The sequence below is a fragment of the Micrasema longulum genome, unplaced genomic scaffold (assembly GCF_059751315.1).
Source record: "Micrasema longulum isolate JH-2025_06_02 unplaced genomic scaffold, ASM5975131v1 h1tg000798l, whole genome shotgun sequence".
In the NCBI taxonomy this organism is placed as follows: domain Eukaryota; kingdom Metazoa; phylum Arthropoda; class Insecta; order Trichoptera; family Brachycentridae; genus Micrasema; species Micrasema longulum.
Window position 1 is genome coordinate 92,541 of NW_028277990.1, and position 17,634 is coordinate 110,174.

At 30.9% G+C, this 17,634-nt stretch overlaps 1 protein-coding gene across 4 annotated transcripts in view; it reads left to right on the forward strand.

Annotated features, from left to right (window-relative positions):
- Positions 1-17,634, forward strand: part of LOC148278986 (transcription factor Sox-14-like) — a 104,174-nt gene that overhangs the window by 55,656 nt on the left and 30,884 nt on the right. For all 4 annotated transcript variants that reach the window (XM_088230607.1, XM_088230608.1, XM_088230605.1 and 1 more), the window contains one exon: positions 14,649-14,791. In XM_088230607.1, coding sequence (XP_088086733.1) covers positions 14,649-14,791 — 143 coding nt within the window. The remainder of the gene's footprint in view (positions 1-14,648; positions 14,792-17,634) is intronic.

Genomic DNA, 17,634 nt, shown 5'->3' on the forward strand with positions numbered 1-17,634 from the left:
TATTCAGAATGGCCGGCTATGTATTTTAGTTTTTAAACGTCAATTATCTCTCTTTATCCGTCCGCTTATTAAAGATGAAATGCTATAATGATTGAGGTGCGCGCATGATTAAGCGTTCGGTAGCTTGGACTGACGTGTTCTACAAAGAGATGGATTCATAGATAGGCATGACCCAGAGAACGGGCTTCCAGAACAAGAGAGCCATAATAACACGGAACACCCAACAATGGATAATGACGGTAGAACAAAGTGGAGGACCATCGTCAAGTGGGCTGAATGAACCGACCGGGCTGAGTGGGCACGAGGCCGAGCTTTTTATTTCTAATTTGATTCAAAATAATTTTTTAAATCTTGAAAAAGAAAATTTCATGCTGAAAGTAAAACTAGCACTGAATTGAACCTAATTAAGACTTTTAATGATTCTACATTTTTTGGAAATCTAACATTTTTATGTGCGCATGATAGCAGAAGCGAATCTTCAAAATAAGCTATTATGCACAGCTGACCATTATATTTGACATTCGATAGTAATGTTTTATAGTAAATATGTTTTTTCAAAAATAAATAAAATTATTGTTATTTATTATAAATCCCTACCACCGTTTATATATTCTTACAAAAAAATATCTATGAAGTGCGCCCATCGACCATCTCGTTCTCAGTGAACTATGAAACTAGTCAATTCCCTTAGCTTATTCCTCCGAGCAAAAAGTACGCTATATTTTACATATTTCACCCAAGTCAGCTTTTTAGTACTGAAACAAGCTTGTAAATAACTAGTTTCTCGAACATTATTTCCGAAGGACTATTTTTCTTTGATAGGAAACCATTGACATAGATATAAGACAAGTGGCGTTCGCAGTGGCTGTTTTTGGCGTTATTCATTTTTAAATGATTTGGCCAGTGCTCAGTGTTGAAAGTTACCGCTGAATGTTATTTGTTAATAAACTGTTGTACAAGTATTGTATTAAAATAGTGAAGAATAAAGCTACACATATCGCGTGGTTAATAATAATTGTTGTTTAAGTTAATTTTCACAGAACTACAGAAACAAAGTCATTTATAATTTGACTATTTTTTTTAATAACGGTAGTTGCTTATTTTTTGCCTTGCTTATTATGTACGAGGCTTATATTGACTGCAAAAAGTACGAGTATATTCCTTCTAATTTCTCTAACTATAGTGTCAGGGTCTGGTGGGATAATCGGCTGTGGCCTTGTGTAGGAACTTCTCCGCATTTGCTTCAAGAAGAGGAAACCGCATAAAACTTATTCAGGAGAAGTCGGACTATTGACAGACATCAACTGACCTTCTGTTCCATTTTGAGAGTGTTCGGCATTTTGTGTCCTATTTTTATTTATTTCAACAATTACCTTTACTTTTTTTTATGTATTATATTACCTCATGCGATAAGTCCTTATGACTTATTATTTATATTACTTACATATAATGTACATTTTTATTTTTTTTATTTAATACATTTATGTAATTATACATTTTTACAGTTTTCGAAATTCAATTTTTTTATTTATACTAAAACTAAAATCCCTCCAAGCCACTTTCTGTAGCTTGTTGGTGGTGATTATATTTAAAGTAACTTATATAATATTATTTACATTTATAAAAACAATGAATAACAGATCCAATTCACGGCTGGAAAGATCAAAATATACATGTATGTATATACAAATAATAATATATATTTTTTCTTAATTTTTTTTTAAATATAAGAAAAAATATGAAAAATTAAAATATTTACAAATAAGCATAAACAAAATTTATGTATAAACTTTTGATCGAGTAGCCACTCTCTTATTTTGATCTTGTTACATTGTGAGTTAAATTTAAGTTCTTTTGGCAATAAATTAAAAATGCTAGGTACTAAATATTTGAGTTCTATAACCATATTTATAACATACTTTTGGTACTGCCAAACCATCATTATACGTGAAGCGTGTATTGTGGTTATGTTTGAGAGGAATTTTGATTGTATTGCTAGTAAATTGTTCTTAGATGATGCAAAGCCACAGTTATCCTCGAACAGGCTGTTTTGTACAGTGGTACTTATATTTATTTTTTTGTACTTATATGTAGGTACAAAGTTTTGAACATTTTTAATTTTAATTTTCATTAATTTTTAATGATGTTATTATATATTTTAGTACCTTATTAACCTTTTATTATTATAATCAATCATTTTTATCTGACTGAATAAATTAAAATACGTTAATACTTACCTTAGAAACATTGATTGTCAAAGATAATCTTTACACGATGGTGGTAAAATAACGATTTTTGCAACAAATCGTGTTGTAGTTTAGTCAAGAAATTTCAACACTACGAAAATAATTGTAAGCCGATGTAATGAATATTTCACCTGGGTACAATGTATTTTCTTTTGTGATTTTTCTTACATTATTGATATCTATGGCATGTTGCTGCAACAGACAATAAAAATACATAAAAGTTTGAGAGGTGAACACCATTTTTTGCGGCCGATTAGCTTTACTATCAGCATGACATGTAAAGATCCCCACCGTCACCATTATGGCGGACAAAAGAATTTAAAATTTGTTTTAGCGCGTGCGTTTTAATATTGGCACATAGCACTAACAAGCATTTCCATTTAAGATTTCTTTCATACCATTTATCTCATTTTTCCGTACATAATAATTTATATTTAAATATTGTTTTAGCCTTTGAACTCAGCTTATTAAACTCGTGATGCAGCCATAATGATTTATCTTGATTTTATATTAAAACATAAACACATGTCATATGTTTGTACCTACTTCGAATCATTTCCGTCATGATGTTATTTTGGAAAAAGACTATTTAAAAAGATACTTAAATAATCTTATAAGGTCAAAGTACACCATTAGACAATATGTATAAATACTGATTAATTAATTCATTATTTGATGTGGGTAAAAAAGGAAAGCCAATGATTTTTGAAAAATTCCATATTTTATAAATACGGAAGAATTTCAAATAATATTTTTAAAGTATTTTTTTAATTCACTTAAACATATACATTCATACATTTAAATACGTTTACTAAAAGACGCACTGAGCTATTTTTCTGTATAGGTTTAAAAAAGAAAAAAAAAAAACCATTTTATACGACCGAGTACGAAAACTCGGTCTCGTGGTGTAATGATTAGCGAATTTACCAACCATGCAAGAGGTCTCGGGTTTGATTCCCGACATGGTTGATATGAAATATTATTTAGAAGAGTGTTTTTACACTTGAATATTTCATAGTCCCTAGACAGGTACCTGAAGCGTAAGACTGATCACCTTACCTTCACAAAACAAAGATGATCAAGATGCGCTGCAATTGGTGTACCAATGCAGTGCTATATGCACCACTAGGTGCGAATAGGGAGTGATGATGATGAGTAAGAGACACTAACATTCAATAAACTTTTGAAAATAAATAATATTAATTCGTACATATTTCTCTACCAGGATGGATAAAAATCATTACTTAAATATTCTAAATATTATACTACAACTCAGCTCTGGGCCCCGATTACAATGGGAAGTTAACATTTATCTTCGATTTTATCTACAAAGTAAAATTAAGTTTTCTGTATGAAAAGCAGAATATGCATACATTTTTTTCTTTTCAACATGTTCAATTATAGGTTATAGACAAAGATACTCGTACTTTAAATGTTCACAGTAAGAAAGTGCGTGAAAAAAAAAGAAAAGGTCGTCTAAGCTGTAACCGAACTGCCCACAGAGTGCGAAGTACAGTTGAACGTAGTTATGCAGAAAGCAGTTAGCTGTAGAAAAGTGAAACGGAGATGATAGCACGTTTGTGAAAAGAGTGAATAATCAAATCAACGCAACAGTTGGAATGTTTTTGACTTTGACAAATAATAAACAATGAATACATTCGTTTGTTTATATTTCAAACAAGTATCTAATTACGTATTTGACCAGTTTTAAAGTACCGTAATATTTTTCTAGAGATGTAGGTGTTTCCTGCAAATTGCGATATGCCGTTTTTGAGATCGACACTTTTTTCAGAAGGTGATTATTACACGTTTTTTTCCCGAAAGCTGCCTGGTTGATTTTAGCGGAACATAGAATTGACTTTACTGCACCCAATAACACTAATATCTAATTTTTCAAAATTGTGGACTGGCTGCTTTCTGCATAACTACGTTGAGTTGTACTACCCCTATTTACTTATTTCTACAAATCTTCTGCCGACAGTCGGGTTTATTGACTTATTAAACAAATATATTATGCAACATTAATCTGCTAATTAAAATACTTAACTTCAATATCAATACATAGATGGCGCTCCAACTCGCTTGTGGATGGTTTCTCGTTTAGTAACATATATACAAAAATCAAAAATGTTACCTGTGTGGATATTCGCTAATAAGCGGAATGGGGAATGTTGTAGTACCTACTTAAAGTGGCCACTTAACCCAGCCAATGACAGGTCATAAGCCCTGTAAACGCTCGAATATCTATAATCCTGAATTTGAAAAAAATTCTACCTCATCTCTGTAGGGATATAAATAAAATAAAAAATATTATGTTTTAATTAAGTTATTGTAAGACGTTGCGTATTAAATTTCCACACTAATGTTCCGTTTCCAGTGAGCTCAACTCTCTACTTACGTGATAATATTTAATTAACAATAACAACATGACATTGTCATGTAAGAAGTAAGCATATTCCAGAAATATAATTTCTCAACGGGAATATATCCTATTTGGATTATTCAGATTACACAACTCATTTGAATTATTCTTAAGATCATTGTTGTCACGTCTATTCACGTACAAATCGAGTATTGTCTCCGAGGAAATGACTTCCTTTTCTTCTCCAGAAATGTGGATCTAACACAGTACACGATACACAGGATGCTTTTACGATAAACACATCTTCAACAAGAAATAAGAACATTATTTTTGGTACGTGTATTTTGTACATACACAAATCTGGATTTCTCCCAAGGGGGAGTAGGTATATATTTTTTATTAATATCCCTACAGAGATGAGGTAGAATTTTTTCAAATTCAGGATTATGGATATTCGAGCGTTTACAGGTCATCTGCAGGCGATTACTAGTACTTAATTTAACTCGGAAGAGTCTTAAATACATAAAATAAAGTAATATGCTAATTAAAAATACTTAATTTCAATATCAATACATAGATGGCGCTCCAACACGCTTGTGAATGGTTTCTCATTTAATAACATATATACAAAAATCAAAAAAAAATGTTACCTGTGTCGATATTCGCTAATAAGCGGAATGGGGAATGTTGTAATACGTAAAGTGGCCACTTAACCCAGCCAATGACAGGTCATAAGCCCTGTAAACGCTCGAATATCCATAATCCTGAATTTGAAAAAATTCTACCTCATCTCTGTGGGGATATTAATAAAAAAAAAAAGAAATAAGAACTTTTACGCTCAGTAAAATCATAGAGATGTTATGTCTTTTAAATACCTAGGCTTAGATTATTTATATATTTATTTTAAAGAAACAAACAGTCGACAATGATATGGCAACATTAAAAAAAAAAAAGGTTAAAGACAGACCAGCAAAGTTTCTAAATAATAATCAAACATATTATTAAATTGTGTTACAACAAAAGGCTGTGTTTATGTGTATTTGTATGAGAGAAAGTGTAGATGTGTGTTTATGTGTATTAGTGTAGGAGTAAGTGATGAGGTGTGCGTAAGTGTGTGCATTATTAAATAGTAAGTGGGATCGTATCGCAGCCAGAAATCATCATCATCATCATTCCCTTTACGCATCTAATGGTGCATAGGGCACTGCATTGTTATACCAATTGCAGCGTATCTTGATCATTTTTGTTACATGAAGGTAAGATGATCACTCTTACGCTTCAGGTACCAGTCCGGGTATTTTGAAATATTCTAGATTTTAAATCAATATTTTACATCGACCATGTCGGGAATCGAACCCGAGACCTCTTGCGTGGTAGGTAAACGCGCTGACAATTACACTACGAAGCCGACAAAAATAAGATCAGAAATAAGGAGTCTTAATTTATTTTTAAATAAATTAAGACTCAGTAAAACATCCATTTTGTTTGGCAGATTGACTGTAAGTACTAAGCGTTTTATTGTTTTTATAATCTTATAAAAAAAGTCTTATTTTGATATTATTTATATATATATATATATATATATATATATATATATATATATATAAATATAATAAGGTCTTAGGTATGTGTCCAAAATTTTTAAAACTGGATGTGAATTCTAACGTTTATTTTATTTTGTAAAACATGCCATATGACGTTTCGTCTTATAAGAATATTTTTAAACTACTATCGAACTTGAATCCTTTTAAACTGAACACATTTGCAATTGAAAATAATAATATATATTTTTGAGAAAGGTAATAAAGCTAATACAATTTTTTTTAAAGGGGGGTTTTTTTAATGTAAGTTAGTTTCATAATATCTTGTTAGGTAAAATACAAAATAGAGTATATTTTATAATATAAACTGAAAAGCTGTGCTTAAAAATTCCTTTAAACATGGTGCAATAACATCGTGTTCCCTCAAGCAAAAAGCGGAATATTCTGAAGTTCAGATATTTGGAAAAAAAACATAGACATTCTGTTAAATAATCCTTTTCCTTAATTCATAAAAATTATAATATAATTTAGGTCTGTAACAGCAAAATTAATTTAAAATCATGTATATTGCGATCATTTAACTAGCGTGCACTTCCGCTCACTGCCAATAATCGACTGATTAAACGATTTTCTTCTTTTATTTTTGGCTCTTTCACAGCAACACCGGCCACAGAATAACGTCTCTGTCTTCCTTGTTATAAGTTCTATTTGCGTGCCGTTTCTTATACAGTTAAACAGATTTATTGTGGTATTGGCATCACTTTCACTCATATAATTATGCTAATTTTACTTTCCAAATCTGGTGTGAAAATGTCCATTTGAAGATTACAAAAAAATATAACTTCATCATTTAAATTAATAACAAAGATATATCAAGTCTTGTATTGTATACAGATTCATGTCGATAATTAATTAGGTACGTAAAAGCATCTTTTCGTCGTTAAAATTACATTAAAATGCTTAATTTATTTTTTTTAATTGCCTGAGAATATTGAATCTCTTTATGAAAAAATATTCAATCTCTTACACCAATTTCAAATTATCTGAATCTCTTTTAATACGAGTACAGAGATATGTATGTATATGAACCAAAATAAGAGCACGTTCATATTATTTATACACTTCAAAAAGTTTGTAATGTATGGCTTCATAAGGAATGCTTGTCTTGTATAAAATATTCGGTTAAAAATAACCTGTCAGATTATGGTCCTTCGGAAGCTGTTTCCACACCTACACGGTTCAGATTGGCGGTACCCGGTGGTCATTGTGCATACCCATACATTTAAATACATACTTACGAGAATATGTACACGTTCATACTCACGCTTATAACCAAAAGCATTTAAAACAGAAATAAAATTTTAAAAAGTTAAGTTGGCGCCTATTTTTAAAACTCCATTATATAATCTTAATTAGAGATGCGGTGAATAGTGATTTGGCCGAATACCGAATGCTCAGCTACGCTCTCGGCCGAAGCGCCGCGCCGGCGAAAGATGTGTGGATTTCGCGCGTGACAGGTTACGACCTGTATTGCGGTGCGTGCGGGGGTGACGGAGCGGGCGTATTTGTTTCATTTGCGAGTAGATCATGTCACGACACACGTTTTTTGATCATTATTACATCACATTGTGAGACTGATTGTCCTTATTAGTAATAAGTACATATTTGTTCATTGTACATCATGGCACCGTTTAAAAAAAAAAAACAATTTGGGAATATTATGAGATTTGTAGTGAAAATAATAAACTTGCTGTGTGTTGTATTTATGAGGATAATCGTAATCGTTTGCTACTAACAAATGCTGAAAATATTGTTTTCATACATCAAAATTTACCACTGATAGATTTTAATTAATAAAATAATAATTTGTGATAAAAATAGATACATTTTTTGTATCATGTGCGTTTTTCATGATTTCATCAAAAAAGTAGCCGAATAGACTGACATCTCTATCTTAATATTAATATCAAGCACTGATTTGAGTCAAATAGTTTATGTTTGTAGACTAAAATCAGTTTTTTATTTAAATATTAGTTATGATTACAAAGAATAATGTTCATCTTGTCAGTAAAAAAAAACAATATGGTTACTCTTTAAATCCGTTTCGTCAACCATCTTCGTACTTAAAATTATGAAGATAGACATAATATTAATAGATTTAGTTTTTTTACTGACATTTCTTGGTGGAACTGCTATTTAATTTATTATAATAATAAAAATACTTATGTAGGCTCATTCCACTTTTATTTATAATTTTCACCGATCACCGTGTTTCGTCGTGACCGACATCGTCAGACTGGTGGAGTCTAAACAAATTTATATGTTGTATACAAGTGCAAACAGGGGTTGTAAATCATGAGTTTATATAATTATGGGAATAAAAAATTGTGAATTAAAATTATTTAAGTACAAAGTAATAACAATTGTATTAATTTTAATTTTGTTTAATTGCATATAATGTAAAAAGGTAAACAAACTAGCTTGTTACATTTTAACAAATGTTAATAAATAACCACTTACCGACTTCTTATGCCTACCGGTTTCGAGACATACTCGTCTCTTCGTCAGGGCACTCACTCCACCAACATGCAAAATACTTTTTTACCTTTACCATCACCGTAGTAAATATTGTATTTATTATTTATTTTAACTCTGTATATAATTTATGTATTTTTTTAATAAATACTACATACACTGCGGTAATGGTAAAGGTGAAAGCGTATTTTAGTATTTGTATGTTGGTGTAGCGAGTGTCCTGACGAAAAAACGGGTACGCCACGAAACCAGTCGACATTAAAAGTCGGTAAGGGGTTATAATACTAATATTTACTTACATGACTTAGTTTATTTTTTATTCTGTGTATTAAATTGAACCAGAGCCCTCGAATAGTGATTTCGACTCAATGGTTATTTTCAATTAAAAATCCCGAAAACAAAATCGAGTAGTGATAAGTTTGACTTGTATAGTGTTAAACCTATTTTTTACTGTACAAATGTTTTTTTCCTGATATTCTTCTAAAGATTTTTAAAATGCCTTCTCTTTCCTAATAACTGATTTCAATCTTATAAGTGCAAAAAAAAACTGGTTTCTGGTGAGTAATAGTTACACAAATAATTAAATAAACTCGAATTTTTCATTTTATTCAAAATAAGTCTCAGTAAATCTTTTACCCAAAATTCAACGTTTATTTTTATATTAACGTATTTTAGTCGTACTGATCTTCAAAATAAATAAGAAATGTTTACAGCCATTTTCTTTACAAAAGTTTTTGATTTGATCGAATCGATTACGGTAGGTATATTTTTTTTGGCTTATTTTTGAGATTGAACAATCTCATATCACGGAGATCGAAATTAAAAAGGGGGATCGTTCACAATCGTCTAACGGTTGTTTTGGGCAAAATTTGATTTCGCATTAAAAATCCTTCGATCCGCCGAAGCAAGTGACATCGCATCTTGAGCGGTCCATTGTGATCATGTCACAATGCTCCCGACACACGGCCGCAGACATCATTTGATTATTTCTATTTACTTTCACAATGCCGCGTTATTTGAGAATGTAAATGACATTTATTTATCTAGAATGGGATCCTATGGCGGCTGGAATAACTAGGGGTATGTACGCATTTTGTTTATACTCTGGATTGACAAAGCCCCTGTGTTATACCCGTCAAGTTCTGATAGCGAACAGACGCGTGAGAGACGGAAGGTGCTCCCCTCCGGAATTAGGCGAGGAAATGAAAAGAAAATATTTTCAAAACCTTTGCAACGTGTGAAGCTCCCTGTGAACGCATTTATTTAACATGCATACTATTTAATTTTGAAGACATATATATTAAATTTACATAATTGTAATCTAAAATCGATTATGTTAATGATAAAAGAAAAATACTTGATTTCTTATTATTTACTCAAATATTTCAAATTTTCAGACCATTCCCTGAGAGTAATTTTCTTTAATCAGATCAGTGCCTCGATTATGAACGCTATCTTCATCTGTACATATCGAGACGGTATACTTAACTTCTGCACTATCTGTATCCACCTTAAAATGTTCTACCTACTTGTCATATCGACATCATACAAACCAATGAATGACAGCAAAAAAATATTCCGCATTCCTTGCGTTATTATTATTTAAAATCGTTCTCATTTATATTTTAAATAGGTTTTTTTGATAAAAAATGCCCACTTCAAAGCGATTTTAAACGATTTTAATCCCAATTCAAGCAAAAATGTTTTCTTGAACATAAGTTTAATACGGTTTTTGGAAACTCGATACCTACACACTTAGAAAGATAGTAAAACAAATGAAAAAAATATAACAACCAAATTATTTTTTTACAGTAGCAACTTTCGAACGCCTATATACTCGTTTATGTCAATAGGGCAGAATCTAACGACATATTTTTTTGCATCTAGGCGCTCGTTTTCTAATATGACAGTTATATAAGAATTAATTTCGACTTCGAAATTGACTTATTTTTCTCTCATATTTTTAATAGGCTTTTTAAAAAGAGTGTCAACCTCAGAACAATTAAAAATTAAAATAAATCTTAATTGATGGAAAAATTGCTCGGCGGATTTTTTTACTTTACGGAAGATAAAGACGTCATACCAAACGAGGTATGACGTCTTTATCTTCCCATCATAATCAAGGCCCAGATCTTACGCTGCTTTTGGAATTCTAAAGCTGTGTCCTGCGCACTGGGTGCGTACAGAGATATGATTAAAACATTTAAATATTAATTTAATCTTGTTATTAATTTATCTGAAAATGTAGATCCATAGCTTTTTGTGGATTCGTTTTATTCTGGTAATTAATTTTACTATGTTCCTTTAAGTCTAGATCAAATAAAATTCATTTAATAAAGGGTTACAAGGTACGTACGTAAGTATTTTTTGCAAATGATAATAATGAAATATCGACAATCCAAATGAATATAACCTGATTTTAAGAATTCAACTTTTAAAACTAACCAATTTGGTGTTTGATATATTTATAGGTTCCTTCATAGTGTACAAATGAACATAAGGAACTGTAGTGACATCGTGAGATTTTCGATGAAACTTTACAGATGATACAATGCCATTTACTAATATTTATTTACAATCATTGAATTATCTTTGTATCACTCGTAAAACACACACATATGTTTGACCAATTCGATACAACATGTATCAGATCAATTACTCGTCCACAAATATATGTTATGTAATTAACTAACGTTCAGCTGACATTTGCAAACAGTATAAATTAAAAAATACAAATTTACCATCCATATTAGACCTGGGTGTTGTCTATGGTCATGGCCGCGTTTTGACAAATGGTCTACGAGATTATTATTAAACCTCTATAAATTAAGATAATACAAATTATCGGCTGGGTCAACATTAATCTTAAATAGTTTTTAAAAAAATAAATTATCAATGAGTATGTTTAAATGTTTGCAGACAGGCTGGACTTCTTTCTTAGGGAGTTATTTAGAAATTAATTTGTGGCAAAAGAGAGGGAAAACATTTAGAGAAGGAAATATGAAAATGTCTTGGCCACTTGACTAGCCAATGACAGATCATAAACCCTGTATATGCCTAGACTTCCATATTTCCTTCTCAAAATGTACCTTCTCTGTCGCAACAAATTAATTTTATTTCATTTAAACACTTTATATATATATACAGTTTACATACATGCATAAGGGCGGGTATACTGCCCTAAAGCAATTTCTTCCTACCTACCCAAACTGTTTAATTTTTAGGCAAATTATAATATTTTCCCTTTAAAACAAAACATTGAAATACACATATATATTTTAAGAAATAAAAATTGACTTAATATCCACACTATACTATAAGGAGAGTAAAGGGAAACGGGGGGAAGGAAAGAGGGAGGAGAAAAGAAAAACTAAAATATTTAGGAAGTGACATTTCATACGTGAAATTTTGAAAATTATGTTTGATTGCTGTGAATAAACCAGTAAATTGCGGTGATTTTCAATCCCGTGATTTTAATATTCACAGTTTTTCTCCTTGTCTACAAAAATTTGGAAAAACTAAAAATATTGTTGATAAATCCACCTGGGCCATGATGAAGAATAAAGATAGAAAAATAAAAATTTCAGGCGTTGCCTAGTATGTAGGTGATAGTGTTGTAATATTTTAATAGTGATTATAATTTTAATAGTCTTAATATATTGAACATTCAATATAATAAGTACAGAAGAGAACAAACAAGCTTGATTCAGAAAAACAGAGAATAGACGTTTCGTCAATTTTTCTCTTTATTTCTCGTCATCAAACTAAGTACAATTTTACACACCTACATCCTTCATTGATTCTTTACCACTCATCACTTTTTTTCTTTTTCCTTCCCACTGACTCCTTGTTTTGTCCCTATTTCTTTTATCTTTTATTTATATCAATAACATTGTGTCAATTACAAATAGTTTTATTTTTTATATAGTTTAAACCGTCGGCGTCGCTTTATTTTTTTTTAAATAGTCCATATGTATAAACATTTAACCTGTACATTTATTTGTATTCTAAATAAATACAATAATACCTCTGAGTTATAAATCAATGATCACAATTAAACAAAATATGGTATCTTAAAATGCAGTGCCAATTATTGCACTATTACTGTAGTTTCTACTTCGCGCGTTTGCCGACCATGCCAAAGGTCATAAAATGTACCTGAAACGGTCGACGTAAAATATTTATCAAGTTTGTTGTTTTTCACTGCAGTATTTCAAAGTACTTTGACTGACGCCTAAAACATAAGTCTGATCATCTTGCCTTATTTATACATTTTAATACATATTTATTCATCATTGGGTTAAGTGAACTTAAAGCAAAACTGCGAATTTAATCATAATTTACAAAAACATTGAACCAGGTTGTGGTTCTGTGACTAGCGTTACGGACTTCCACAACTTGATTCCCATTCTCTAACAATGGATTATTTACTACTCGTTAAAAGTGGTCCCAAAAATTAAAAAAAAAATCTAAATTTAACGCAAATATTTCGACAACAACGCTGATTATGATGATTTTAATACATTCAGTTATTGGCAATGTTTTGAGTATGACTAAATAGTAAAGACTGGCGGGTTTTCTTAAAATTATTTCTAGGTTTTACTAACATAAAGCATTAAGTCATTAAAACAAGTAGCGGGATAATCACACTTAAAGCTTTTCTATTCTATCAACGCATTATTTCTCACACAATTTTCTTTTATTCCAATTTGTTTATAGCTTTGAAAAAGTTATCTTCATTCCAGGCAAAGCACAAAATTTGAAATCAGCATCTGGCCCCTATATTTAAAAATATTAGAATTTTATAAAGACTGTTTTTTTTTATTTTTTATTTTTTTATTTATTTACTTAAGTTAGTTAATATTACATTGTATATTAACTAATATATTTACAATTATAACAAATACTTATTAAATATTTCTTACATAACTACATTATTACAATAGACATAACATTTTTTTTTTAAATCCGTAAGTTTTCTTTCATTCTTCATACTTTCAGGCATCTCATCATACAGTTTTAACCCTTTATACATTAAGCTATTTTGTAATTTTGTTTTTTTCTTAAGTGGTAGTCTTATCCTATTTCTATTTTTTGTCCTATATTTATGTACATTTCTATTTAATATAATTTCACTTATAAAATACTTTGGCATGAGATTATTAAACACTTTATATATAAATACAAATACATTATACAATAGTCGTTTCTTTATTCCTATCCAGTTCAATTGTTTTCTCATTTTTTCAACACTATTATATTTGCTTTTTTTCAGTATAATTCTCATTGCTCTATTTTGTAGTATTTCAAACTTGTTTATGTCTCCCTCGTTAGCTAAATATAATATAGTAGAGCAATAGTCCCAATGAGGGGCAATTATTGTTTTGTATATAAGTTCTGCACTCTTTTTATTTATTTATTTTCGAATTCTTCCTAGGAAGAAAATCTTTTTTGAAATTTTCTTATGTATATATTCAAAGTGTGATGTTAAATTTAATCTGGAGTCAAGAATAATTCCTAAGTATTTCATTTCATCAACCCTTTCAATAATTTTACCATCAATATTTACATTCATTGTTATGCCATGTGCTTTATTACCTATTTCCATATATTTTGTTTTACTAACATTTAATTTCAATTTATTTATCTTTAGCCATGACGATATGTTCTGTAGATCTTCATTCAATTTATTAATTGAGTCTTCATAGTTTTCTCCCGCTATATATATAAGGGTAATGTTGACTTAATGCATTCAAGCCATAGAGCCTTGATATATATATTTTTTTAATTAATGTAGGTGCAAAATTTTAATTTTTATGCTAATAATGCCTTGAAAAAAATTACTCTTTTAAAGCTTTAAAATGAATTAAAATTGTTTTAATGACTCAATGCATTCTGTCTGTAAAACCTCGATTTGTAAAAAGGAATAAACAATAAATTTGTAAAAATGTTATTCTTTCTTAGGAATGGCAGCGTCTCAGATGTCCCAAAGCATGTCTTCATACTACGGCCCCGCCTACGGGTCCATAAGCGCCGCCTCCATGGCTGCAGCAGCAGCCGCCGCCCAGCAGAACGCCATGTCCGCCGCCCTAACTGCCCCAGCACAGGTAACCCTATAATCCTGAATCAATTTAATAATCCACTGCTTCATTGCACACGAATCCTTTATCAGAGTACTTTCATTTTTGTAGCACACATTGTGTACAAATATCCTCGACGATAATTGATAATAATAATAATAATGGTTTATTTACGAAAATAACGATTTCTGTGTCTACTACATACACACTTAGGTAATAGATTATTCTGGATCATGTCTAGTCTGCATAACTAAGTACAACCTGTTTGAAAGCAGATATTTTTATGCAAAATAAACAACAACATTACTACCCACTAGTTTACTTACTATACAGTTATGCAATACTAATTTATTATTTAAGGATGTTTTTAAGTAAATTTTCCGATTTTTCTCTGCCTAAACCCAGTTACCATTTTTTAACAAATTTATTTAATTGAATCCGGGTCATGGTTTTGCAATGTTTTGGTAACATTTTGAATATTTTGGGGCTCAGAAACCTGAAATTTCTTTTCCCGAATGCAGAGTTTGTGGTAGACCCCATGACCCATCTTCTAGTTTGACTTCTGGTGGTGTGGGAGTGTTCCTTTTGGGATTTGGTGGAATAATTTGCTTTCACAAACATTATTATCCTAAAAATGTACAATTGCCTTATATCTATGTTCTTCATCTCAATCTTTCTTTCATCTCAAATTCTTCAAATAACTTGTCGCTGGGGTACCTGAAGGGCATTTTAAAAATTATATTAATTATTGATTTTTGAGTAGATTTGAGAGGTTTTATTATTAATTTATTAGTCCCTATCCTATAATGTAATTATAAAACATTTCTCCACAATATCCATATTGATTGTGAAAATACAATTCATTATTCAAAATCCATTGCATATTATTTTATTTGTGATATTTCCCTATTGCAGTGTAATAAATCATTTTATCATCAAACACAGCGGCATTATTCTCCGTAACATCACGTCTGATCACGTCTGATCACGACAAAAGTCCGTTAGAAAATAAAGGCAAGGAAAACTTGAAACTAATCGAAATTCAATATATTGAACTTGTAACTTATCTTTTTATAATAATTATACGGCGTTGTGCGATAACCTTGTTATATTAAAATAAGAGCATCGAATACCAGTTCTTTGGGGAATTAATATGAATTTGTTAGTGTCCATCCACGCAAAAAATGAGCCGCACGTGTCGCTTCCTTCATGCGTACAATATTAGCTCCGTTTTCACGCATGGGCTGGAGACAATGCCCACAGCGACTACTCTTTGTCAGCTCACAATAACCTACACATGGAAATGCTGACAACAAATAACTGCAAATATGACAAACATATTGTTCTTCCGTTCTGCCACGCGCGTACCTGCCTTGTATTTAGTACGAGTATTATACACTTGAGCGGTAATTAATAATACCTCTGTGCTATAATCGTTCTCTTGGTATTCAGAACATTCAATATTTATAATACGGTTCACCATTATTCTTCCTTGAGTTGTTCTGAAACTATTTAATAAACCATTTCCATGAGCAAACAATAGTATATTGTATTGCGTTTTCGTTGATGTATTCATTACAAAACGTGTGCAGTAGAACTCCGTTTATCCGAACTTGACTCGGGTCGTGATCCCGTGGCAAGTGTCCACGGATTAGCGGTCCGAAGTTCAAACCCCACTCTACTCCAACATCATTCCCATTTTCTAATAGTGAGTTATTTACAACTCGTTGAAAATGGCCCCAAAATTTGAAACACTTGGGTAAATCATTAGAACGCGAAGATTTCTTATTTAAAGAAAGAAACAAAAGCACGCTTGTCATCCGGATTTCCAAATATCCGGACCGCTATCGGGAAATAAAAAATAAAAGAGATGCTATAATTTATAATAACAAATAAAAAACGGCACTGGTAGCCGACGCGTTTCTTCGTCAATACTATTAATTTTGCTTGACACGTTTAATTTAATTCAATTTATTTATTTAAAAATTGAATATATTCTTATAAACTTATAAATTCAAGACGTACATATTAAACACAGAAAAAAATCCTGGTCTGGAAACCCCTTTAGATACATGTAACAGATTAACTTGGATTATGAAACAGTATATGATAACGATGTCTTAGATTATAAACTTACAAACTAATGCTCACAATTTTAGGGTTATCGACCAACAATCGATAAAAATATGTAGTAAATACTCATTCCTTCTAGTCTTTAAACTATTGTAGCCATGCATACCCTGGAGAAACTCGGCCGGGTGAAGCCAAGGATAATACCTGCTCTTTCTCATGTAGAGATATCTAAGAAACTTCTTTTGGATTTTCTTTATCATAAGAGAGCTCTTTAGTTCATGTGGCCCCCAAATCATCGAGCCACTATTGAGTCTACTTCGCATCTAGGAGTTGTAAAGAGTTCTTAGTACGCGGGTATTTTTAAAAACCCTGGAAGTACGCAGAACAAATCCTAACATCTTTAACGCTTTACCACTGATTGCCTGTAGGTGATCATAAAATATCAGGGCGCTCACAAATCTAACGCCCAGATTTTAAGATTTAATGTTCGAATTGGATTCTAGTCATTCATTTTGTTGCGAAAAATAAAGTATTTTTGATGTTTGTAGCACTAACTTTGTTGACCATTGCTTTATATAATATTTTTGATGAAGAAAATCTTTGTTTCATGAACCACATTGTTTATTTATACAACCGACTAGTTTTTGCAATAACACATTGCCCTCTTCAGGATTATTAGACAACCCTGAACTGCATATGAACCACTTTATTTATTTATGAACTCATTTTTTTTTCTCAAAAATAAAAGAGTTTTTTGGGCCCTAGTGAAAGACGTGACTGAATACTTGAAAACATCA